Here is a 27503-nt window from a genome sequence, read left to right as displayed (position 1 = left end):
GGTTGGCCCACCCTACCTTGCAGGGTTTGAGTGAAGCTGATCAATGGATCCATTTATCCATGAGAGCTAAATGGACCTTCCAGGTTCAAAGCTGGCAGTCCTCTGAATCAGTGGAGGCTGGGGCTCCGATTTCGGTGGTGCTGTGCATCCATTCTGGGTTTCAGTCAGAACCAGTCAGAATGCTAAAGGAGCTATCCAAGGTGCCGGACCTATTTTTTTTGGGGGGGGGGTGTTCAGCACCTTGGATAGCTCCTTCAGAGTTCTGGCTGTTTCTGACTAAAATCCAGATTCACAGCCCCCCGGAAATCGGAGCCACCAGCCTCCACTTCTCTGAATACCAGTAGTCTGGGGCGGCGGGGGGGTGGGGGAGTCACTGGACGGTCGCCTCCATTCCTAGCTTCTGCACTTCCACAACACCTCTGGCTGATCACCGTTGGAAACAGGACGCTGGGTTTCACGGACCTTTACTCTGATGTGCCAGGACGCTTTCTTATAAGGCCACTACAGCTTTGAGCTCTCTGGAAGAAGGATAGGATGGAACGTAAGACATAAAGATGATCTAAAGAAATGCTGGCGTTGAATGGTTAATGGATACAACACCTTTTAGGAAGGAAGGAAGGAAGGGAGTCCCAGAGAAGGAGGGGTTAAAGTTTTCCACCTTCCAGCCCCTCCTGCTGTTTTGCTTAAGAAAACTTAGGAAGGCGGGGGGGGGGTGTTGGGGGGAGAGAGCGATTTTAAAAGGCGGATTTTCAAAACTCGCACGCTAGTCCGTCGCTGTCGCTGCAGGAGGCGTCTCTGCAGCGCCGCTGCGCTCTGCCAGCTGGCCGCACGAGCGGCCCTCGGCAGCCGGCCGCCGCGATTCGCACCCTGGTCGCGGACTCCGGTCCTGGCGCTTGGAAACCCTCCCGAGAAAAACGTATTCGGATATAGCGGCACATCCCCCCCCCCCCCCGCTCCTTCTCGGCCTCGGCCTCGGCCTCTGCCTCTCTCCTGTTATCGCATCTCGAGCGGGAGAATGATCACAGAACTCCGAGAGATCCTTGTCGGCCTGGGATGCCTGCTCCTTTATTTCCCTTCGGAGAACGAGGCCAGTAAGTAAACCCAGAAGGGAAAGAGCGCTGGAAAGGTGGAGGCGAATGAATGGAAACGATGCCGCCCGCGGGAGGAGGGAAACCTGGGCGCTTTGTATCTGTCGTAAGTGGCAATTTGGGCTTCCCAAGCGGTGTTGTTGCTGTGAAGAGGGTTAAGGGCGCAATCCTATGCATGTTTAGGCAGAGAAAAGGCCTACAACTCCCAGCATTCCCCAGCCAGCATGCTGGCTGGGGAATGCTGGGAGCTGTAGGTCTTTTCTCTGTCTAAACATGCACAGGATTGCGCCCTAAGTGGCCGAAATTTTAGCAGACGTATGTAGGGCGAGTATTATCTTGACGGATGAGTCAGCAAGGGACACCTCTTCGGAGATGTCCAGTCTTATTTCTAGAATGCTCCTAGGTCAGCCTTCCGCAACCCGGTGCCCTCCACATGCGCTGGACTGCAATGCCCATCATTCCCAGCCAGCATGGCCGCTGGGAACTGGCCGTCGGGTATGAGCCAGCAGGAACATCTCCAACAGGAGACCCATTTAAATGAATGCCCTGGCTCCGTTCTCATTCATTTTCATGGGGGGCTGTGCGGGAGATCGTCTTGCTGGATGCTGCCCTGCCTGAGCAACATGTGTGGCAGCCTTTGACTCGCCCTTGCAACAACCCTGCCAGGAAGACAGCGGCATTAGTGCAATGCCTTGTGAAGAGCCTGGGTCAAATTACGCTTTCCCCCTTGATCACGACTCTCTACCTTTATCTCAAAGAGGCAATCCCGCTGTGAGGATGGATGAGGAATGTGCTCTAAAGCACTTCTGCAAGGTAGGATGGTTTATATGTTCAGTTCATAGAAATCGCTGTCGTGTTTTTACCGGCTCAGGCGGGGGCAGGAATGAAGGCTGATTTTGTCTTGGTCAAAATTAGCCCAGGGCTTCCGGCTCCCACACTCCAAATTAGAGGCGTAGTAGATTTCGGCACACAGACAGATCACCAAACCACCCCGGAGTAAACACTCTCACCCCAGAGAACCTCGATATGTCGAACATCTAATAAGTAGTAAGGAGAATTTGCCACACATCTAATGCAGATGGGCAGTAAAACATGTGGTAAAATGAACATCTGGAACCAGTGGAGGCTGGTGGCTCCGATGTCAGTGGGGTGGTAAATTCACTCCAGGTTTCAGTCAGATCCAGTCAGAACTCTAAAGGAGCTACCTTGTATAGGTCTTTTAGAGTACTGACTGGTTCTGACTGAAACCTGGAGCGGATGCACCACCCCACTGACATTGAAGCCACCAGTCTGTAAGGCTGTCCCCACCCATAGACTACCTGGAACAGCTGAGTGGGGGAGGTCTTTATGGGTTGGTTGTGAGTTTAGCACTCACGCTCACTGCTATAAGGAAAGTGTGCCTCCCTCCCCTATCAAGAGGTATAGTCTCCCTTCCTTTGGAGCAATTGGATGTCCAAGCCAGTCCTATGCATCTTAACCTCAAAGTAAATAAAAGAATTGTAGAAGCTTAGAGTTGGAAGGGCCCTTGAGCTCATCTTGTCCAACCTCTCGCTCAGCGCAAAATTGACAATGCAACAGGCAACTGCCACATCCCTGACAGATGGCTGTCCAGCCTCTGCTTAAATACCTCCACAACGGACAGCTCGCCATCTCCGGAGGCAGCGTGTTCTGCTGCCAAACAGCCCCCACCTGTTAGGATGCTTCTCCTAAGGTTTAGGCGAAACCTGCTTGCTGCAATTTCCAGCCACTGGTTCTAATCCTGCCCTCTGGAGCCACAGAGAACAAGTCTGCTCCTTCTTCTGCACGACAGCCTTTCAGATAATTGAAGATAGCGATCGTGTCTCATCTTAATTGTCTCTTCTGTAGGCTAAACATTCCCTTCTCTGTCCTACCAAGTCTGTTGGGATTTACTCCCATAAATATGCATAGGAGTGGAGACTTCAAGGCAGGATGCTGTGTGATCCAGCCCTGTATGTTCCAATAAAAATGGCCTTGGAGAAAGGTTCAGTGGATGGGACCAGGAAAGAGCTGTCAGATGAAGAGTTGCTGGCATGACTGAGGATTGGGACTTTCTGGGGTCCCCTCACTTCTTCCTTGTAGCAATGTAATTTGGCTCATTTGCTTGAGAAATCTGTCCTGCATCAACAAGATATTGTACATTTCTTACACCCTGGAGTAGGTGGGCTGTTTGTCTCACCCTGCTGGGTGACGAGATGCATTATATAAAAAAAGCATAGATGTGTGATTAAAAGTATGGTGAAACGGTTATCTATAATCAGTCTTGTTTCTGGGAGAAGGAAATGAAAATGTAATGAAAATCATGTTTCAAAACTGGGAAGCAATATTTCTTGTCAGCACTTGGCTTCCTCAGGTTGTCCTTCTTTCCTTGGTAGCATGCAGCTTGGTTCACTTGCTTGAGTGATTAGGTCAGCGTTTCCCAACCTGGTGCCCTCCAGATATGTTGGACTACAACTTCCAGCATCCCCCAGCCATGTATTGCTGCATGTGTGTGCATGTTGATGGTTTCCTGCTCCCTTTTATTCCTATAGATTTCACTATTTAGATCATGATAGCCCCCAGGTGCTACGACCCTGGCATCTATCAAACCAGGGCAGTTAGACATCAGATCCAGTTCTTACCTGTACCCATAAAAATGGATGGATTCCTGTGAGTTACTCTGGTACAACTTAGAAAAGAACCTGAGATGAATAGCTGAGCTCAGGAGAAGAGGGACTATGCTGATTAAAAGCATCTAGGTGTGTTCCCTACTAGGGTCAGGTAAACGCGTTCAGCTCTGAGGAAACCACCAGGGCTGTGCTGCTAACTAGGCTTCTGGGGCTCACTCACACAGTCTGTTGAGAAACTGAAGCATGTGTCAAGGGATATGCTTCTCTTGAAAAAGAACAACCTGTCCTTACTCCTGCCCAGTCATGCATTTTGCAAATTGTACAGAAATCAGTGACTTTAACCATCTCTGCAGTCACCTTCTCCAACTTGGTATGCTACAGATGTTTTGGACTTTGACTCCTATCAGCCCGGCCAGCATGTCCAATGGCCTGGAATGCTGGGAGTTCCAGTTTAAAACATCTGGAGGACCCATTGGGGAAGGCTGCTTCACAGGAATACCTAAAACTGGCATTTTGTTAAATGTGGCGCTGTTAAAATGAGGGCAAAGGACTTGATGCTCTTCTGCGGTAGAATGAGATTGTAATTATTCTCATTTAAGAGCTGATAGCAGAAATGGGCCCCGAGTCACACAATCCCATGGTCCATCCAACTCTGCATGGGACCACACTGGGTCTATTTCAATCACATCACAATTTCTCACTCATCTTAACCAACTCAGAATAACAGCCACCCCAAGTTCTTTACTCACCATCGGTCACTAAACTTGGTCCGATTTCCCATCTCACCTGTAAGGCTGTGTTGCCCTTTAACCTTCCCAATCCTGCGTGCAGCTGGGTGGTTATAAAGCACAGATGAAGTGAGATTGCAGCCAAATGCCGGTGTGCTTACCCTGCGGGCCTGATGGCATTTACAATCCAGAGCCAGCGTACGCAGGACTGCAGCTCTAATGTGTCTTGCTAATGCTTGGGGCCAGATTAAATAGGAAGCAGGGCCAGCATCAAGGGCAGGCAAGGTTGGGCGCCTGCTGGGGGGCCACACCCCGGCAGGGGCCCCCTCCCAAGAGCCTCCTGGAGGCGCAACCTGCTTGTTCACCTGCCTCTTGCTCTGGCCCAGACAACTGAGACAGAGGAAAAAGCAAGCAGTGGCAGTGATGAGGATGAAGATGAGAAGCTGTAGCAGCTAATGCCAATGCTGGTGCTAAGTAGAGTGACTGAGGGAGGGGCCACATCAAGGGTGCCTTGCCCAAGGGCCCTCAAAGACCTGGAGCCAGCACTGATCGGAAGAGCCTGGCCCAGCCGCTCTGGGGTGTTTTGAGGTTTGCGTCTCCTTAGAACACACTTCCCCAGGAACGTCACTGGTAGCGGTGCTTGTCTTTACACAGTCTGAATGTTTTCTTTCTTGTTTGTTCCCTCCACATGGAGAATCACACCCTAGGTGTCATTTCGAGACCAAGCTCACTCCAGGCACTTGATTTCAATGACAGGACACACACCTTGGCCACGGTGATGAATCATAAGAGGCAAGGGTGCCCCTGATCACATGCAAGCTGCCCCTCCCTTGCGACTGAATAACCACAGCCACTCTGTGCAGATCTGGGATTAGGCGGATCTAGAGGGTGTCTGAGTCCTGATTTGAACTCCAACACCCATCCTTCTTATGAAATAAATCTTGACAGATCTTCAAGTCTTTCCTGGAGGCCTATGGTTGGCAACTTGTGGAGAGCCAGATGTTGGCCCATTAGTCTGACCCAGCACTCTAGGCACTTCTTATGCCTATGCATGTACAGATACAGTGATGCCCTTAGGGTGGCCACTTGCAAATCACCAAAAAAAAGAGGACATGCATCCCCAAAAAAGAGTACAAAAGGGGACACCAATTTGCATGACATTTGCACAGGCTGATTTATATGTATAGATGCACATTTAGAAATAATTATGATAATTTAAATAAAAATACAGTACATCTCACCATAGTGTAAGAGACTGTGACCAGGTGAGCTGTGAGCCTTGTTCAGTCTGCTGTCCAGGGGCTCGTGATGGGCAACTTCAAGGCCCTTTTGCTCTTCTCTCGGATGGTTCTTTATCTTTATACTGGGCTTGGATTGGACAGACCTTCAAACAGAGGATGCTTTCAAAACAGAGGAGAGTCTCTGGCAGCCTTTCAAATAGAGGGCTGTTCTTTGTAAAAGAGGAAATATGGTCACTATAGTATGCCCTATTTACAGGCAGACTAGGTCACCTTCTGAACTGATATTTCTTCCATTTACCCTCTCTGCAGCCAGAAGAGGTAGTCTCTGCCAGTCACTGAAACATACGCCAGGGCTCTTCACAAACATGTCCCATTGGTCAGTGGAATTCTCCACCAGATAGATACAGCCTTTGAAAGAGTCTAGGACTTTTTGTATGGTGGCAGGTGCAGCTGGAGAACCAAAGGGGGGTGTAAGGAGACTCTAGAGTCCAGCCATCTCCCCCAGTCTGGAACCCACCAGATGTGTTGGACTATAAGCTGGCTGGGGATGATGGAAGTTGTACGGATTTTGTTAAATCCATTCTGTCTGTGTTTCATGGATTGTCAGACTTCTTTCATTCTATTAGCTGCTCATTGACAGAATTGGACTTTTAATACAGATTTTTGCTCTACTTGCATTAATTCACATTAACACTAATACACTAATCCACACTAGTTAATGTGCATTGGTGCTAATGTGTATTAACTAATGCAGATTTGCCCAAGTCTGCATTAGCACTAATGTGTACTTGCTCTAATACGCTGATGTGCACTTGCACTAATGCGAATTACCACAATTCCCCCGTCACCAGTGAAAAACCAGTCCCCAAGTCCATGTAACTGTAGGTCAGATACATAGAAATCCAATCTAATTTGAATCGATGGCAGATTTCTCCGACTTCCCTTGTTATAGTACAACACATTTAGATGGTGCATTTAACCTGGCTTAATTGTCACAGCCTTCGCTCACAAGGCTGCTGAGGCTGCAGTTTGAAACGGAAGACCAGCTCAGGGGGTCTCCTAACCTTTTCACATCATGCTGGTTTCCACTGAAAATATCCCAACCCCCAGATTTTATGCCCACTGGGGAAAAGTCATGAGGATCAATAACACATGATAAGTGAAGCAGCCCTGAGATTCTCCCAAAATTCAATGGACGGTACTGAGAGCCCAAATGAAGCCAGAACTCACCGGGGGTGATCCAGGGAACTGATTTCCATTATATGGTCATGGCCCTTTATCATGCAAAAGAGCAATAAAGAGGAGCTTTTTTTAATGAAACCCATAGGGTAGAATGGGGAAGGTCCTCATGATTTTGATTAGAGTATGCAATTTGACTGCATACCGCAGTGGCTTAGTGGTTAAGACGCTGAACTGCAGACTGGAAGGTCGGCAGGTCAGCAGTTCGAGACCCGAGTGCTGTGTGACGGAGTGAGCTCCCGTCTTCAGTCCCAGCTCCTGCCAACCTAGCAGTTCGAAAGCAAGAAATTGCAAGTAGATAAATAGGTACCGCCTCAGCAGGAAAGGTAACAGCGTTCCGTGCACCTCGGTGTTCAGTCATGCCGGCCACATGACCACGGAAGCGTCTTCGGACAGCGCTGGCTCTTCGGCTTAGAAACAGGGATGAGCACCACACCCTAGAGTCGGACACGACTGGTTGGGGACACCTTTACCTTTTTATGCAATTTGACTGATATATCCCCATTTACTACAGTACTTGTTTCAGCATCATGCCTTCCATTTGTTGAGTTTTAGCTTATATCATGAGCTAGATGGTATTATGTTCCATAAGAGGATAAGGCACCTTCAACTTTAGGAACCTAGGAACAACAGAAGCTGCCTTATACTGAGTCAGAACCCCCTTGGTCCATCTCGGCCAGTACTGTTGACAGTGACTGGCAGCAGCTCTCCAGGGATTCAGGCAGGGTGCCTTCCTGGCCCTTCCTGGAGGTGCTGGTTGTTGTTGTTGTTCAGTTGTTCAGTCGTGTCCGACTCTTCGTGACCCCATGGACCATAGCACGCCAGGCCTTCCTGTCCTGTGCTCTCTCCCGGAGCGTGCTCAAGTCCATATTCATTGCATCGGTGATGCTATCTAGCCATCTCATCCTCTGCCGTCCCCTTCTCCTTTTGCCTTCAGTCTTTCCCAGCATCAGGGTCTTTTCCAGAGAGTTTTCTCTTCGCATTAGGTGGCCAAAATATTTCAGCTTCAGCTTCAGTATCTGTCCTTCCAATGACTGGAGCATCTGTTAAACTGGGACAAGTCGCCCCAAGACTGCCCATATGAGGTATCTATGCACATCTGAAGTACCGGTCCCCCTCTGCTCAGCACTGGTTGGGCTTCATCTGGAGTACTGTCCAATTCTGAGCACTGCAGTTCAAGATGGATGCAGACAAGCTGGAGAGGGTTCAGAGGGAGGGCAACAAAGATGATCAGGGGACTGGAAGCGAAGCCCTATGAGGAGAGACTGAAAGAACTGGGCATGTTCAGCCTGGAGAAGAGAAGACTGAGGGGAGATAGGATAGCACTCTTCAAGGACTTGAAAGGTTGTCACAGAGAGGAAGGCCAGGATCTCTCCTCAAGCATCCCAGAGTGCAGGACACGGAATAATGGGCTCAAGTGACAGGACGCCAGATTCCAGCTGAACATCAGGAGAAACATCCTGACTGTTAGAGCAATACGACAATGGAACCAATTCCCCAGGGAGGTGGTGGGCTCTCCCACACTGGAGTCGTTCAAGATGAGGCTGGACAGCCATCTGTCAGGGATGCTCTGACTTATTTTCCTGCATTGAGCAGGGGTTGGACTCGATGGCCTTGTAGGTCCCTTCCAACCCTACTATTCTATGATTCTATGATTCCCTCCTGGTGCATTTCCAGAGAAAATGAACCCCAGTGCAGTTCATGGAACATCTTGCTCAAGTTACAGGAAGCCAGATTCTGGCTGAACATCAGGAAAAACTTCCCAAGTGTTAGAGCGATACGACAATGGAACCAATGACCTAGGGAGGTGGTGGGCTCTCCTACACTGGAGGTATTCTAGACAAGGCTGGACAGCCATCTGTCAGGGATGCTCTGACTTGGATTCCTGCGTTGAGCAGGGAGTTGGAATCGATGGCCTTGTAGGCCCCTTCCAACCCTACTATTCTATGATTCTATGATCTCACAGGATTTGCCCTCCCAACTACTCTCTCATGAAGAGGTATTCTGTCAGTTAAGTGCTCTGGGTTCTAGTTATGTCTGTGGCTAGTGAGTAGATCAGCTGTCGAGCCAGTCTACACAGGGGTAAGAGGCTAAGCAGGCCTTCCTCATTCAACATGTCACTGATTGTACACACAGCCAGCTATAACCGAGAGTCCCAAATCGGGATGTTGTCTTCCTTGTTCCAGGAGGAGAAAGAAAGACTGCAGGAAACATGGAGGGATCACAGCAGCCAGGTGGCATGTTCTTGGCCTCCCCTTCCTTGAAGCTTCTACTTGCTTCAGTGTATGATTTAAGCTCTGGCCAATACTGGAGATATTGACCAGGGCTAAAAAGCTCCCTGTTGTCACCAGAACTGGGGTTCATCCTCGGGTTGGATTCTGTTGAAGGGCCTTCCGCAGTTTAGACTTCCTTCCTTTCTCCCTCAAAGGTAGCTAACGGGGGCCATTTAGGGATGGTGGCTGCCATCATGTTTCACAGTCAGTCTACCGGTGCTTCTTCTTTGGTTCCTCTGTTTATGATGAAGGCAAAAGAAGAAGGGGACGGCAGAGGATGAGATGGCTAGATAGCATCACCGATGCAATGAATATGGACTTGAGCACGCTCCGGGAGAGAGCGCAGGACAGGAAGGCCTGGCGTGCTGTGGTCCACAGGGTCACGAAGAGTCGGACACGACTGAACGACTGAACAACAACAACTAAAAGAGCAACCACAAATGCTCTTAGAATACACTGTTTGTTTGTGGCCATTAATCTCCAATCAATCTGTGAGCAGGCATCTGAACCATGGCCTGAACCTTGACTTCCCCCATCAACTGCTGGACCATGGTCTACTGAAACTGGAAATGGGTCAGAGCCAGCCAGTGGAGTGGGACTCTGTATCTCTTCTTCTCCATAGGGTGGCCAGGTATCCTACTTTACAAAGGACAGCCCTCTGTTTTGGAGAGCTGTCAGAGGAGAGTCCTCTGTTCAAAAATGTCCTCTATTTGAAGAGGTGTCCAGTCCAAGTGTGGTTTAACGTCAAAGAACCGAAAGGAGGGAGAGCAGGCCAGGGCCTTGAAGTTGCCCATCAAGAATTAGCCCCTGGACAGCAGACTGAGCAGGCACACAGGTCACCTGGTCACAGTCTTCCTCACTATAGTGAGATTTCTTGTATTTCTATTGTAACTATCAGTCATACATTTGCATATGCAAATATTATGCAAATTGGTATCCTCTTTTGCCCTCTTATTTGAGGATGCATTTCCTCTTTTTCAGCAATGCATCAGTAGCCACTCTAGATGGCCGGCTGCTGGTGGACTCTGGGGTAGGACTGAGCCTAGGGTTTTTTTGTAGGGCATCATAGCAAAGCCTTCCAAAGCAAGCCTTTAACATTGCTGCTGCAACCATGTGCAGTTCCCTGGGCCTGCCCAGCCACAGTGACCCATCAGGCTGAATGCAGCCAACCATCCGAATATTGTGGGTTGGCAGGTATTAGGCCACCCTTCTGTATTTGCAGTCTCGGGCGGGTTTATTGAGTTCTCGGTGGGCCGCCATATACGGCTGGTGTGAGTTGTGTTTCCTTGGTGGATCCCAAGCGCACAGGCCTGATTCACACCAACCACATGCTAGGCGATGTACTGGGTGCCTAGGCGTTGCCTGGAGTGTTGGGCCTGGTCGACATGTACCGTAAAGCAAAGTGGTAGGTAGAGTCCTGAGGTGGCAGAGTTGACAGGGCCTCTTCAGGCCGCAGGCAGGGGAGGGATGCCATTTTAGAATGCTCCCCTGTATAAAACCACTCTTTGCACTTCAAGGAGAAATGTTCTACCCAGCCTGCTCCGGGCTCTGCTGGTTTAATACTTGGAAGGAGGTTGTGTATATGCAAAGAAGCTTTTAGCTATGGGGTTTCGTCACCCACAGACTGAACTGGACCGGTCCATTCTACCGCCTCAGATCTCGACAGCCTCAGTCCCACCACCTCATTCTGTTTTATGTGTGAACCAGGCCGCCTTGTTTGTTTGTTTGTTTATTTATTTATTTAGCGCCATCAGTGCACACAGAATCAAACAAACAACAAATCCCTGCCCTAAAGGCTCACAGGAGCTACACTGGATGGTGCAAGATGTGGATGCACAGGGAGGCCAGGCATCGACAAGCGAAGAATGAAGTCAGCGCGCCATACGCAAATTAGGTACTTCCTAGCAGTGGGGCGGCAGAAAACACTCCCCCTTCCCCCAGGGATGAGGCGCCAAACATCAAGCTGGCGTCAGCATTGGCTCTGTAGTTGTCAATGGAGCAGTGCCGGAGGCTTAGGGAAGCCCTCGCTTCCAGAACATGAACCTTGGAACTCTCATAGGCCTGGGGAAACCCTTCGAAACAGAACAGGTGAGCCTTGACTTCTTGCTCAACTGCTTCCTCGGGAAAGACAGGCTATTAAACAGAGCCAACGAGAAATTTTCTCTCAAATTCTAAATCTGGCAAAAAACCTTAAAATTTGGATTAGACTTCTTGTTCTTCCTTCCAGATTTCACCACTGAAATTCAGCATTGAGGGAGAGTTTAAAATATATATCTTAAGTTCAGTTCCTAGCTTCTAACCCAACAGAGCAAGAGAACAAACAGAAAGATTCTGCCAATCAGCTGTTTGGTGGGGACGGGGGAATGAGGGGGACTGAAGACAGCCCCCCCATCTCTCCCGTACTGCCGATCAGTGAGGTTTCGGCTTTTTTTTTAAAAGGGAGGGGGGCTAAACAAGTTCAGCTCCAGCTGTTGGGCTGGTGTGAGGAACCAAGAATATGCACCAGCCATTTGCGTACTAGGCAGATGTTTGTGCAGGCCAGTCCCTGCGCATGTATAGCCCCTAGCTGAATTGGGGCAGAAATCTTGCCGATTAATTTTAAGGAAGTCATGTCAAAGGGGGGGGGGCGTGGAACACAAGGAAAGGCTAAAGTGTCTGGGGTGGGGGTTAATTTCTATATGATTAAGCTGGGGAACGGTGAACCTGAGAGAGGTGCCTAAATTCATGCATGTTGTGGCGCATGTGGAATAACTAGAACTTATTTTTCCTCTCACTACCAGTTAATGGGGAATCACAGTGGGAGAAAGCTATTCCATTCATGTCCTGCTTGTGAACTTCCCATTGGGACATCTGGGAACAGAATGTGGGTTAGTGGGGGCTGGGGGCTCCGATGTCAGTGGAACGGTGAATCCACTCCGGGTTTCAGTCAGAACCAATCAGGACTCTAAAGGAGCTATCCAAGGTGCAAGGACCACTGTGGAGAAGTACCGTGGAGAGCTCCTTTAGAGTTCTGACTGAAACCTGGATTCACCCACTGACATCGGAGCTGCCAGCCTCCACTGGTCTAGACAGGCTTTTGTCTGATCCAGCGCAGCTCGCCTTCTGTTCTTCCAAGTTCCGTTACTTTACCCCACACCGCCTCTTTTTCCCCTCAAACTATCAAATGGCACCCAAATAACTGGGAATGTGGATAAAAATCCTACCGTACTTATGTTTGGAGGATTAGCTAGAGAAGGCCTCCCCAATTTGTTTTTCATTTTATTTATTTATTACATTTATATCCCAACATTCTTCTTTTGTGGTGGCTACATGGGGTTCCCAGGTGGTCTTCCCTCCGAGCACTGACCAGACCCAGACCTGCTTAGCTTCAGCAACGTGTCTGCCTCGTGTGCCTTCAGACCAGGCCCTGGGACTTTTCTTCCCCAACCTGGTGCCTTCCAAATGTTTTGGAACGCAGCTCCCATCATCCCCAGCCAGCATGGCCATTGGGAGTTGCAATCCAACAAATCTGGAAGACACCAGGTTGGGGAAGGCTGAGCTAGAGATTTCTCCCCCCCTCAGCCTCCACCGACCACAGCATCATTTCACTCCCAGAATAAAGGGAATGTGTTGTACTGCAGTATTCAGACCTCCAAGCCTCGGGACGCTTGTCACTTCTGGCTCTGCCCACCAAGTAACCTCTGCTGGTCTGCCTTGTAACCCCAAGTGTATCGGTGAGAACCCTGGGGCCTGATCTCTGAGGCCCTCGCAGATCATGTGAGGCACTGGTGAAGTTTGCTGGGCTCTCTTGTTTCCTCCTGCAAGCTGAGAATAATGCACCCTAGAAGATGCTCAGCCGTCCCCCGTAACTGCATAGAGAAGATTTGCAATCGGAAACAAGCTTGTCCCCCATTGTTTGCATTGAGGAACCTCTGATAAACTTCCGGCGAAGGCTTCCCCAGCCGGGCACTTGCCAGTGGATGGTGAAGATGGGGGTTGTAGTCCCAAATATCTGGAGGGCAGCGGGTTGGGGAAGGCTGTTCTGAAAAATGCCGGAGTTCATAGGAACACAGGTTCCAAACTTTCACTGTGCAGAGTCTTAATTTTTCCTGCTGATTGTGCTGATCTTTAATGCCATTTTACTCATTGTTTTCAGGGGTGGGATTCAGGGTGACGGTAACAGAACTCTTTTCTACTTGTGGTAGGTTAACAGAAAACATTAGAAATATTTAGAAACTTAAATTTCAGTTTTTCAATATTATTCTAACCAAAGATTATAGATAGATATGGATGTATTGTTGTTGCTCAGTCGTTCAGTCGTGTCCGACTCTTCGGGGCCCCGTGGACCATGGCACGCCAGGCCTTCCTGTCCTCCGCTCTCTCCCGGAGCGTGCTCAAGTCCATATTCATTGCACCCGTGATGCTATCTAGCCATCTCATCCTCTGCCGTCCCCTTCTCCTTTTGCCTTCAGTCTTTCCCAGCATCAGGGTCTTTTCCAGGGAGTTTTCTCTTCGCATTAGGTGGCCAAAATATTTGAGCTTCAGCTTCAGTCTCTGTCCTTCCAATGAGCACTCAGGGTTGATTTCCTTTAGGATATGGATGTATACAGCCTATTAAAGAGACTTCAGCAAGCTCCAGAATGCCTGAGATTTTTTAATTGCATGTTTGTTCGGCTCACTGCTTAGCCTGGGTGCCTGCAATATTGGATGTAATGTGTTGGGTTAAATTTCTGAATTGATAATCCATTCTCTTCTATCCTCTGTAGAGGACCTACCTTCTTCTTGAGTCAAACCCCCCCCCCTTGTTTTATGGGGCTTTTAAAGGCTGCAGCTGTCCTCGAGTCCTTGTTTGAGAAAGCCTGGGTATAAAATCAAGACTGCAAAATGGTGTATCAGTGATATTATTATTCTCTGGCCTTTGCATGGAGTATTTCCTTTGCAAAGTGCTTGAGAAGCGCCTTTGTCCCCCTGACTACTTTCCACAGTACATTACCAGTGCTGCGTTTTACAGACAGGATTCTCAGGGAAGATGATGTGCCCTGAGCCATTCAGAAAACCCATAGCAGAACTGAAGGTTCAAAACAGACCTGCGCTGAGTCACTGCCCTCTAACCACAATGGCCCTCAGCAATCACTTTTACTGAGCCCAACCTGGTGCCCTCCAGCTGTGGAGATGATGGGAGTTGTAGTCCAACACAGCTGGACGGCACCCGGCTGGTCTAACTGTGAGTGCTCAGCTTTTCCCAAACTCTTTTCTTTGGGACGCAGAAAGGGGATTTCTGAGATGACACGAGTTAGCGCACAACGCTAACCTTTTCCATCGTTTCTCAGGCATGGACTTTCCAAACGAACCTACCCAGCCTTTAGCGTGGCCGCGCTATCCAAACTTTCCGCCTCTAGGGCCACATTTCCATATTTGCTCATCTGCCAGAAAAACACAATGAGACGCAGAAGATTGTGAGGCATGTTCTAAGGCGCACAGTTAAGTCCACAGAGCACTGACTGAGCCTGATGGGCAAAACTGCAGGTGAGAGAAATGCAACGCTCAATTTAAGCTTCATTAAATTGCTTCTGGAAAAGCGCCCCGCCCATGCGCTTCCAATCGAGGCGGAATTTATGTCGTTGTTGTTTATTCGTTCAGTCGCTTCCGACTCTTCGTGACTTCATGGACCAGCCCACACCAGAGCATCCTGTCAGCCGTCGCCACCCCCAGCTCCCCCAAGGTTGATTCCGTATCCAATTTGCCCTGGCTCATAGATCTTACATTCCAGGTTCCTATGGTGTGTTGATCTTTAGAACATCGGATTCGTCGTTCACCACCAGCACCGTTCGCCGCTAGCCGTCCTTTCGGCTTTGAACTAGCTGCATCATAACATTTGGGACTAGTTGAACTTATCCTCTGTTCCTCCCCAGTCGCATTTTGACCATCTTCCGACCTGGGAGTCCCATCTTCCGATGGTATACCGACGTATCTCTGGTTGTACTGATCCATTTGGTTTTCACGGCAAGAATACTGGGGTGGGTTGCCGTTTCCTTCCCCAGGGATTGTATTTAGTCTGACCTCTCTGCCGTGACCTTCCCGTCTTGGGTGTCCCTTCACGGTTTAGCTCATGGCGCCATTGCGGTGCTCAAGCTCCAGCACCACGACGAGGTAACGATCTCCTTTGCTGGAGGGCGGAATTTATAAGGCAGCCAACGCGGCCGTTCCTTTCTTAGCCAGTAGGGGTCTCTCTGATACACAGAGCTGCATGGCAGCCGCGATGTCCCGGCAGCAAACATGTTTTGCGAGTATTGGGGGGTCTCCGACCCATGTGAATTCATGACTCTAGCACAACAAATTCTTACATAGCATTGAAGATGGCTGTGCAGATCTAGCCAACAGATTGATTCCTACCCCTTTCCCCAGGATCCACAAGAATTACAGGTTTGGACCAACAGGCCACCTAACCCAGCACACTGTCTCTGTTATATTTCAGGGGCAGGGTAGGGTGGGGTGGGGTGGAGGGTAAAAACCCAGTGTACGAAACAGGCCAGGTGGTTTGGTCACTTGCTGATCACCCTGGCCTTCTTCCTGCAATATGATATTCAAAAGGAGATAATGGCACCAGATAAAGGCCTCGAGACTTTCATTCACAAGACTTACTCACACCCATAAGGCCAGTTGAATATGTGGAAATCCACAAAGGGTGCTATCCTGTGCACCTCCATCTGAGAGAAAATTCCAATGAATACAGTGGGACTTGCTCCTGGGTAAACATGATGGATTGGGCTGCACAAGACCCACCTTTTATTGACTTTAACATGGACAGAAATGGTTGTCTGAATGCTGAACCCAGGATTTTATCAGGTTCAAGTTTTGAGTCAAAGTATAAGGACACACCCCCTTTTTTGTCATAAAAAAAGGTAAATGTGTCCCCAACCAGTCGTGTCCGACTCTAGGGTGCGGTGCTCATCTCCATTTCTAAGCCGAAGAGCCAGCGCTGTCCGAAGACGCTTCCATGGTAATGTGGTCGGCATGACTGAACACTGAGGTGCACGGAACACTGTTACCTTTCCCGCCAAAGTGGTACCTATTTATCTACTTGCAATTTCTTGCTTTCGAACTGCTAGGTTGGCAGAAGCTGGGACTGAAGACGGGAGCTCACTCCGTCATGCAGCACTCGGGTCTCGAACTGCTGTCCTGCTGACCTTCCGGTCTGCAATTCAGCATCTTCTTCTGTCCATTCCTTTAGAAAGTTCCGCAACGAAGTGGAATCTGTAAAGTGATGGAATGTCATAGAGGCTTAAAAAAACAAAACATAGTGGTACCTCTCATGTGGCTGGCAGAGGCAAAGTAATGCCCTCAATCCCTTCTCCAGCAGCATGGCCAGCGTCCCTGTTTTGTGCCTCTTTAGCACTTTCAGCTTTTATGTGTACGCACAGGAGACTTTAATGGAGGGGTGTTGAACCTCAGGCCTCCAGGCCAAATCTGACCCTCGTGTTTTCCCGTATAGCCACCCCCTCTCCCCCAGTCCCTGATCATTTGGTGGTTCTCCAGCTTTTGCATCCCCCCGCCCCATTCTAAATGGTCGACGTGCCAATGCCCAAGGCTTGGTTCCTGGCAGGAAGAGCTCTAAGCTAAAAGAGGCTGGTATTTTGGGCCCAGCCCCTTTGGCCCCACCCCTTTTGCAGCCACCACTGGAAGGCTGCCCCTGAGAGCTTCTCCAAAATGGAATCTGCTCAAAGAGGCCCTTTCTAAAGTCTCCCAGCACCCACACCACAACCCAGGGCCCTTCACAGAAGGAAGCAAGAAAGCACTGCAAGAATGCTAGAACCACCAGCTGGAGATGCTGCCAGTAAGTCATCCCTATCAGGACCTGGTGGGATCCTTCCAATCTCTGCCCTACTCAGCCCCCAGTATGGAGCAGGGAAGCCACACCGGACATCAGAGTGAAAGGTTCACACACCTATGATGTTCTCCCAAGCACCGGAGTGACTCCACCCCAACCCCAGACACCTCATTGGGTTCCCCTGATCTTCTAGGTTGGGCCTGGGCTTTCCCTAGGGAACAGCCAGTTTGTGATCTTGCCTGATTTCCTCTTATCCTTGGCTCTTGCTCTTCTGCCTGCTGAATCCCCCTCCACCCTAGGTGGATACTTAGGGAGTCTCTTGCCTTCTGCCTCTGCCATCTTTCCAGGGTGCCAATGGCCCAATATCTGGACAAGGGAGCCACCGGGTTTTGCATCAGCTGAAGCTTCCAAGCAGACATCAAGGATACCCCAAGCAGAGTTCATCGCAGTTGTCTAGCCTGGCAGTTAATGATGGCTTCATTGACTGGTGTTTGCCGTTGACTCTGACGGATCGCAACCTACTCACAAGAAAGAGGTCACTGGTCATTGCCTCCAACCACTGTCAAGAAAGCCTCCCTGTTTTGTTCCGACAGATACTGGAGTGCAGAATTACAAATTTGTTCAATTTCACCTCTAGCGGCTTTGCAGACTTCCATCAAGTTTGCTTTCTAGGTCTGGAAGCAAATGGGGGTCCCAGCAATGAAATCAAAAGTAGTGCAGATGAACTATTAGTCAAGGTCAGCTGACTGGCACTGAGGTTACCCTTACAAAGCTATATCATGCAGAGGGGGACTTATGTCACCACTTTTGCCATCATCCATTGAAAGATTTGCAAGCAGCGCGAAACTCCCCAAAGACGGGTCTATTTGAAAAACTGGGGATTGGGAGGGGGGGGTGTTTTAATTATTACCACCATGGTTTCCAGCTGTGTACAGATAAATACAGCCCATGCATGACTGGTTGCTTGTTCTCAAATGGTTTCTTACAACACAAGAAGAACAGAGTCCTGTGGCTCCTTAAAGACTAACACATCTGTTCTGGACTGAGCTTTTATGGACAATGTCGACCACATCAGATGGAAACAAAAGCATTTGATGCAATGGACTGTGTCCATGAAAGGTTATGCTAGAATGAAGTTGTCCGTCTTTAAGGTGCCGCAGGATTCTTGGTTGTTTTTGCCGCAACAGACTGACATAGCTACCCTTCTGGGAATTGGTACAGCACAAGGCCGGTGAAGAGAGCTCTTTCGATCCTTTGGGGCTGTCAGGGGTGATGTGAGTGATGGGGTTGTTTGCTTGGTGGAACAATCAGAATCATAGAATAGTAGGGTTGGAAGGGGCCTACAAGGCCATCGAGTCCAACCCCCGCTCACTGCAGGAATCCAAGTCAGAGCATCCCTGACAGGTGGCTGTCCAGCCTCGTCTTGAACGCCTCCAGTGTGGGAGAGCCCATCACCTCCCTAGGGAATCGGTTCCATTGTCGTATTGCTCTAACAGTCAGGAAGTTTCTCCTGATGTTCAGCCAGAATCCGGCTTTCTGTCACTTGAGCCCATTATTCCGTGTCCTGCATTCTGGGATGATCGAGAAGAGATCCTGGCCTTCCTCTCTGTAACAACCTTTCAAGGACTTGAACAGCACTATCCTATCTCCCCTCAGTCTTCTCTTCTCCAGGCTAAACATGCCCAGTTCTTTCAGTCTCTCTTCATAGGGCTTTGTTTCCAGTCCCCTGATCATCTTTGTTGCCCTCCTCTGAACCCTCTCCAGCTTGTCTGCATCCTTCTTAAAGTGCAGTGCCCAGAACTGGACACAGTACTCCAGATGAGGCCTAACCAGTGCTGAGTAGAGGGGAACTAGTATTTCCCAGGATTTGGAAGCTATGTTTAATAGCTTAATGCAGCCCAAAGCAGCATTTGCCTCTTTTGCAACCACATCACATTGTTGGCTCATCTTCAGCTTGTGATCTACCACAGTTCCAAGATCCTTCTCGCTTGTAGTGTTGTTGAGCCACGTATCCCCTGTCTCGTAACTGTGCAGTTGGTTTCTTTTTCCTAGGTGCAGAACTTGGCATTTATCCCTATTAAATTTCATTCTGTTGTTTTCTGCCCAGTGCTCCAGTCTAAGCGCTCCAATCCCCATAGGCTCACCGAGATCAGATGCCGTCCCTCAGCCAAGCTCACTTTGCAGGCGAATGCTTGCACTGACCCCGCCTCCTAGCGTGTTTTAGCTGAATGTTTGGCGGCTGCCAACAATGGTGCCCTTTGATCATGGAACAGAACGTTTGTTTCTTCGCTGTCGTTGCAAGAGGGTAGCCAGAGGTGGGCTTTACACAGAGGTGAGCGCCTCTTGCTGTATCAGTTCATTCTAGAGCTGGGCTGAATATTCTCCAGTCACAATTTACACTGTGAAATGGATTAAAGTAGAGAGAGGCCTGATAAAAATGACAGCATTTTCTCAGCAACAGGGAGCTAAGAGGACCTTGTCCAGTAAGATGGCTTAAAATGCTTCAAAGCAATAAATGGGCAGTTTTGGAAATTATGGTCCTGAATAGTCTTTGGTGGGCTGTGCATGCTGCTAGACCTCATAGGAGCAGCTTCTTCACACCTCTTATTCTCTGTTACATCATGGAGTGCACAGAATGTAAATCAAGCATGCACCTGATAAACGTTGGAGGGCATTGGCACAGCCTGAGAAGAAACACATATTCCGTTGATGATAAACAGGTGTGCAATTTGTATTCACAACCGCAGATAGGTATCTCTCACTGAGTTACCTGTGTTAACACCAGAGAGGAAAGGTGGAGTATGTTAAGGCAAGGGTAAACTAATTTCAGCATTATTTATTTATTTTTATTTATTAAATTTATTAATCGCCCATCTGGCTGGTCACTCAGCCACTCTGGGCGATGTACAACATATAATAAAACAGTTTAAAACAATAAAATTCTACAATAAAAATGTTTTCTAAAATACCCTAACCCACCCCAAATGCCTGCCTGAACAACCATGTTTTTAATGCACGGTGGAAGCTCATTAAAGAGGGCACATGATGGAGTTCCTTAGGGAAGGAGTTCCACAGAGTGGGGGCCACCACAGAAAAGGCCCTCTCCCTCATCCCCACCAGTCTAGCTGTCCTGGCTGATGGGACAGAGAGAAGGCCATCCGAGGCTGATCTTGTTAAGCGGCCTGTCTGGTGTTGCTGGAGGCGCTCCTTGAGATAGGCTGGGCCGGAACCATATAGGGTTTTAAGGGTCAAAACCAACACCTTGAATTTGGCCCGGAAAACAACTGTTAACCAGTGCAACTCCTTCAGCACTGGAGTGATGTGGTCTTGCCGGCGGCTGCCTTTAATCAGGCAAGCCGCCGCATTCTGTACCAGCTGCAGCTTCCGAACCATCTTCAAGGGTAACCCCACGTAGAGCGCATTACAGTAGTCTAAACGAGAGGAGACCAGGGCATGTACAATACTATCGATGGGAGCAGATGGTTGGGAAGGAAGGGGCGCAGCCGCCGTATCAGATGGAGTTGATACAGGTGGATACATGGTACATGGACAGGTGGGAGTCCAAAATGACCCCCAGGCTGCGGACCTGGTCTTTCAAGGGTAGCCGTACCCCATTCAACACCAGGTCAACATCCCGCAACCTCCTCTTGTCTCCCACCAAAAGTACCTCGGTCTTGTCAGGGTTCAGCTTCAGTTTATTCCTCCCCATCCAGCCACTCACTGTCTCCAACTGCATCGCCACCACCTGTTCAATCACCTTGCCCAAAAATGGCAGATTTGAGACTGGGTGAAAGTTGTTCAGAACTTGGGGATCCAAGGAGGGCTTCTTTAAGAGTGGTCTTATCACTGCCTCCTTGAGGGCTGATGGCATCACTCCCTCCTCAAGGGAGGCGTTCACCACTGCCCTGATCCCCTCACCCAGTCTCTCTCTGCAGCCCATAATGAGCCAAGATGGGCAAGGATCAAGTAAGCAGGTGGTCAGCCTTACAGATGAAAGCACCTTGTCCACTTCATCAGAAGGAAGAAGCTGGAACCGATCCCACAAAACTGGTTTGCCACAATCCGCCTCTTGCTCACTAACTGTATCCACAGCGTGCGGAGTAACACTCCTTATCCGATCAATTTTATCTGCAAATTGCCTTGCCAAGGCCTCACAGGAGGCCTTAGAATGCTCCAGTGGTTCTGGAGCCACAGGACCGACCAGGATCCGGAACACTTGGAACAGCCTCCTGGGACAGCACTCTGCAGATGCGATAGAGGCAGCATAATATTCCTTTTTTGCTGCCTTCACTGCCATGTGATAGGCTGAAGATACAGCTCTAGCCCGTGTCTGATCGTCTTTGGAGCGAGACTTCCGCCGCCAGTGCTCTAGCCGTCTCACCTCCTGTTTCAGAGCTCGTAACTGCAGATTGAACCATGGTGCAGTCCGAGCCCTGTTCAGGGGGAGAGGGCGTTTCGGAGCCACCCGATCTAATGCCCCAGTGATTGCGGCATTCCAGTCATCCACCAGGGTCTCGACCGAGTGGCCGTTGGCGTGCCCCAGAGAATCCCCAAGCGCATTCAGGAATCCATTTGGATCCATAAGACGCCTGGGGCGGACCATTTTAATGGGTCCTCCACCCTGCGGAGGGGTTGTGGAACCGAGAAGTCTAACATCACCAGATAGTGATCTGACCATGACAAGGGGGTGGTGGATACACCCCCAACTTCCAGATCACTCCCCGCTTCTCCAGAAACAAACACAAGGTCTAGCGCATGACCAGCTACATGGGTGGGCCCAGTTAGAATATGGTGCAGCTCCCAGGAGGCCATGGTCTCCATGAAGTCCCGAGGTGCTCCTGTGAGGATGGACTCCGAATGTACGTTGAAGCCCCCCAAAACCAATAAGTTAGGGGACTGTACACGCACATCAGAGACCACCTCAAGCACCTCGGCCAGGGAGTCAGTCGTGCAGCGGGGTGGACGGTACACGAGCAGAATCCCCAGACTGCCCTTCGGGCCCAACCTCCAGTACATGCACTCAGCAACCTTGGTCTCCCGGAGAGGGGGTCTGGCGAAGACCAAGGACTCTCGGTAGATAACAGCCACTCCCCCTCCCCGATCCCCAGCCCTCGCCTGCTGTGCATACGAAAATCCGGCTGGACGCATGGCCGCAAGAGTTGGAGCTGCGGCCTCAGCCAGCCAGGTCTCCATAATACATGCCAGGTCTGCACCCTCGTCCAGGATCATGTCATGGATGAGGGAGGTTTTCCGGGTAACAGACCTGGCATTGCAGAGCAGCAACAGACCTTATGTGGTCTACTTTTCTTTTTTTCTAAAAACCAGAATAGCCACGGTCCACCATGGAGCAGTAGTATAGTGGCCAATTCAGGAGTGCAGGGCCCCTTCGCGACAGCCACAGCCATGCCCCCTCACAGCTCCGCCCCTTCTAAGATTGCGCAACCTTGTAAGATGCACAGCCTTCCCCTGGGATCCAAAAACAGTGCAGCTGAGAGTAAGGCCGGGGTATTTCAGCTGGACGTCTGAGAAAAAATGCAGGGGTGTTACAATCTTTTTCACCCACTCAAACACAAACATTTTAGGTTTTCAAAATATGATACTCTGTGGAAGCTTCACCCTCTCAACTTTATTCCCAAATTATGAACGGAAAACGGAATATTGGTGGACAGCAAAAGAGATTTAAAGATGTTCTCAAAGCTAGTCTAAAAAAATGTAACATAAGCATTGGGAACTGGGAAGCTCTAACCCATGAGTGCTCCAGCTGGAGGTCAGCCGTATTAAAGGCGCTATGGACTTTGAAGAAGCACAAGAACGGGGCGAAAGGGAGAAACGAGCTCAGCGGAAGGCGAGTCAAGCAAACCCTTGCTGTGACCGCCTTCCACCTGGAAACCTATGTCCTCGCTGTGGGAGGCTGTGTGGAGCCAGAATTGGCCTTCACAGCCACCTGCAGACCCATGGCTAAGACTCTATCCTTGGAAGACAATCCTACTGTCACAAGCGATCGCCATGATGATGACTCTAGGGAAGCTTCACCCTCTCAACTCAGCCCTCATGGACAGATCCCTTCTCATTAAAACAGCCCCCTGGCACACTCCCTTGGCGCCCCAACATTACCCATCAGCCTTCCCTAAGCTCCTTTTTATATCTCCCCCCTCCCCCTCCAACAGAAATGTCCACACACCCAGCTGGATTGAAACACACACACACACACACACACACACACTGGGGTAGTGATAAATTTGGAAATGCAGGAGCTCACTGTGACAGTCTCCAAGGGCAGTCCAAAAATTTCAGGCAGCCATGTCGATCCATATCCACAAACCAGTTCTAGGAGTTTTCATCTCCACCAGGAGCAGGTCTTTGGTAAAGCGGATAGGTCTTAATTGCCCATTCCAGACGAAGTCATCCCAAAGACTTTGCATTCCAACATGGAACAATATACTGTTGCTTGGAAAATTCATTCCCCCCACAGCTACAATGAGGATCGCAGGTAAGCTCAGAGGGAACTGGGAATTCTGAGGGGGGTGGCAGATGACATCAGAGTCCCTGCTCATGAAAAAGTGCCAGGGCTGCATCCCTGGGAGCCCGGCCTCCGCTACACCACTGCCATCGAGATACTAAAGCTACAAAGCAAGGGTTCAATCTCAAGGTCTCTCAATAGTCAAAGGGTAACTAAACCATAGGAAGTGCTTCCGAATGCACACTTTGCTTAAGAACGTTTCAAGTGTTTTGCTGGTAGAACATGGTTCTCCTAGTCCAGGGGTGGGGAACCTGTGGGCCTCCAGTCATTGTTGGACTACAACTCCCATCATCCCTGACCATTGGCCATGCTCGCTGGGCTGATGGAATTTGGAGCCCAACAACATATGGAGGGCCATACGTTTCCCAGTGCCTGCCAACATTCTTTGCAGGAATCCCAGCAACCAGCAAGTGCAAAGTGGGCACCTATTGCATTCCTTCCGGTGCCAGGTGAAGACCTTTTTATTTTCCTGGGCATTTTAGCATTTTAGCTTTCTAGACTTTTAGCTTTGCTGTTTTAAATTTGTATTTTAAATTCCTGCATTGCTGCTAGGTTTTATTGTGGTTGTATTGTTATATTGTGGTTTTAATGTTCTGTATATTTTATATTGTTTTATTGTGTGCTGTTTGGCTTTACTTTTTGTGAACTGTCCAGAGAGCTTCAGCTATTGGACGGTATAATAAATGAATGAATGAATGAATGAATGAATGATCGATCACTGGTGCACTACAAACTACCTTCTCCCACCCCCATGTTATGTGTTCAGAAGGCAGGGGAGAGGACATGACCATGTTTCTGCTCAATCCACAAAGCAGAAGTGATTATCCATGGTGGATCAAGTTTCTGCAGCAAAATTTGAATTTCTGAGAATCTCATCTTTCATTAAAAAAAGTTTCTAACCCTTATGACTCTTATCGGAAGTTGACCAATCCGCTCTCCTGTACTGATTAAGGGAACCATTGTTTTAGGATCAATTTCCTTCCCTATGATGTTGAAATCTTGGTTTATTGCTCTCCCAACTCTGTGCATAACGTCTCCTAGAGAGATTTGGCTGGCTTTTTTTTAAGCTTCAGGCAAGCTGCTAAGACCTTTTGATTTTGCTGAACTTTCAGCATGAGTTAAAATTCTGCCTCCCTGTTTTTATGCTGAATTGCTTTATCCTGCTCTTGGTTTTCATGCGTGGAATTGATTTTTGTAATCTGAACGGTTGTTTACTGTAAATTGAACTGTTTTCTTGTGTGTTATGGGGGAGGGGGATTGTAAGCCGCTTTGACATAATTTAATAATGGAGAGCGGGGTATGTAAAATTTTAAGTAAGATAATAATAAATATGCTTGATTTCCAGGTCCAGATGTTTCCTGCACATTTCATGGCAAGAAGTACAGTGCAGGAGAGAGCTGGCACCCTTACCTGAAGCCTCAAGGGGTGATGTACTGCCTCAGATGCACCTGTTCGCAGGTATCTTCTAAAAGGCTTAATTGTTTGGTGGAAATCATGCTCCCTAGTCCTTGTATCACAGGGGTGTCAAACCTCTTTCAGCCCAAGGGCCAAATTCAATTTTGGGGAGATTCTTAGGGGCCACATTCCAGTGGTGGGTGGGGCCCAAAACCCAAAAATACCTGCATATTTTAGCTTAAAGCGCTTACTACCAGCAACTAAGTCTTAGCAGAGGCAGCTGAAACTTTTAGAATGGGGAAAAAACACGCAGAAGCCAGAAACCCACCAAAACAATTGACAGGCAGGAGTAAGGGCGTGTGGCCAGGGAGGGGTGTGTGGCCTTCTGGGAAATCCCAAGGGGCTGCACTGAGACACCAGTGGGGGCGGAGGTTCAACACCCCTGCGGTATCAGTATCTGCAGATGGGGTATTATGAGCGATAACAATTTGAGCAAGAAAACTAAGCTGAGACTATACATAGAACTGTAATATTGGGAAAGACCCAAAAGGTCGTTGGCCCAACCTGCTGCCCCCAAAGAGGCCCGTCTGCGACGCAAACACATCCAAAAGAGTGGGAGCTGCACCAACATGCATGCAATCCCACACAGCAGGAGAGCATGTGCAAATAATGCATCTGCTTGGATGGGCCTGATTTCATGGGTCTTTTCATGCAATCGGCATTCATCCAGGAGGGGGCTGATCAAGTGAAAATCCCACGCGCAATCAGCCTCGTTCACATGGTTATGTATTATATGTATGAGCCGCTCTATAACAAAGGTGTTCTCAAAGCGACAGTCAGTCAACCAATAAAACTAAAATTAAACCGTAAAATCAATTAAACACTAAAATCAACATGTAAAACAAGTAAAAGGCAACACAGGCAGTGAAAAAGAACGGGTGTAACACGTTCATAATGCCTGATGATCACGTTATTCACACATGCTCCTCTGCACTGGGATGAGATTTCACTGTGAGGAGACGGAACCCACACTGCTAGATGCACAGTGAGTGATGGGGGCTTACATCTGAAGTCCTGCTAGCAGAGACTTGTTCTACCACCTTTTCTTGAGGATCTCAGAGGAACAAGGTTCTCTTGTGTGCGGTGCTCCCAGGGACCTTACTCCATTGCTGAATCCACACCCACCCTTTCAAAATAGGCATGTTTCTGGGAAGGATCCAGTGGTGTCTGTGTGTTGGGGCTAGTGATGTTGCACTAGCATAGACCAACGCTTGTGCAACAGAAGGACTTCTTCACACAGTTAAACTATGGAATTCGCTACCACAGGAGGTAGTGACGTCCACCAATTTGGATGGCTTTAAAAGGGGGTTAGACAAATTCCTGGAGGAGAAGGCTATCCATGGCTACTAGGCTTGATGGCTATGTGCTACCTCCAGCATCAGAGGTGGTATGCCTAGGTACACCAGTTGGTGGGGAGCATGGGCAGGAGGGTGGTCTTGCACTCATGTCCTGCTTGTGGTTTCCTGGTCGACAGCTGCTTGGCCACTGTGTGAACAGAATGCTGGGCTAGATGGACCCTTGGTCTGATGTTCTTATCAATTGTGCTTGCTAGCACAGTGAGTTTCCCAGGAATGTCAACAGCGCATGGACACTGCTGGATCCTTCCCATGGACTCCCTCTGCCTTCTTGCAGGGTGGATTTGCATGTGCCCTTATTAAACAAAAGCCACCTTGGGGTGGGTGGGACTGGACTGTGATGCTTCCTCCCTTGCTGGTCCACTCCACTTGTATGGGTCCAGGATTGGCAACGCCTATCTTGGCTTGGGCAATGAATGAGCAGAAGAATGCCTAGTTGGTTCAGTGCGAGCAAAGCGTGCACTCTTGCCCCTGCTCCAAAGTCTGAGACCACAAAAGGCATGCAGTTGGGAATGAACTGTGCAGAATCAATAATATTTGCATGCATGGGCTTAATTTTGCACAATGCTGTCTGTGTTTGTTATTCCGACTGGATTGCAGTTATTTATTCATTTGTAAGCTGCTTTGGATGTTTGCTTTTTCTTTCTTTTTTTCACCTAAAGCAGGATACAAATTGATTAAAGAAACAAACAAATATGGGACAACATAACAGAGTGAGCAAGGGAAAAGGCACAGAGTTCTTTCCAGACTATTTCCTGAAATCATGAGGACTAGGAATTAACATTTTTGTGGCGGTGGGAGGGGGGAAGCTGAAATTCTCAGGAAGTCCAGTTTCATGCCAGACAGCCGAATTGGGTGGAATTCATTTTGGTGAAAGAAAAGCAGGTCAAGTCAGCTGCCAAGAAGTTTTAACTGTTACTGACACAGGCGTCTCCTCTTGGTGCCCAGGATACCAGCGTAAGCTGCTACCAAATCCAGTGCCCTGTTCTTCAGTGTCCAAATCCCATCAGTGACCCTCACCAGTGCTGTCCCAGGTGCCCAGGTAAGTGGATCTCAATGCCTCCCCCACCTGCTTGGTATATCTGCATCTCTTCTACTCACATTTGGGGCATCCTGTTCCCCAGCTCATGGTACATTTAGATCAGGGCTGTGAACCTCAGGCCTGCATGC

At 49.1% G+C, this 27503-nt stretch overlaps 1 protein-coding gene across 1 annotated transcript in view; it reads left to right on the top strand.

Moving 5' to 3' along the window:
• The first annotated feature begins 771 nt into the window (after nt 1-771).
• CHRDL2 (chordin like 2) overlaps nt 772-27503 on the top strand; it is a 43648-nt gene continuing 16916 nt past the window's right edge. The window contains exons 1-3 of the mRNA XM_084841583.1: nt 772-1091; nt 24869-24981; nt 27282-27375. Coding sequence (XP_084697709.1) covers nt 1016-1091; nt 24869-24981; nt 27282-27375 — 283 coding nt within the window. The 5' untranslated portion in view covers nt 772-1015. The remainder of the gene's footprint in view (nt 1092-24868; nt 24982-27281; nt 27376-27503) is intronic.

This window comes from Heloderma suspectum, chromosome 3 (assembly GCF_057233095.1).
Source record: "Heloderma suspectum isolate Gila_16-S chromosome 3, 16-S_ref, whole genome shotgun sequence".
Lineage (NCBI taxonomy): Eukaryota > Metazoa > Chordata > Lepidosauria > Squamata > Helodermatidae > Heloderma > Heloderma suspectum.
This window is presented reverse-complemented; position numbering and strand designations above follow the sequence as displayed.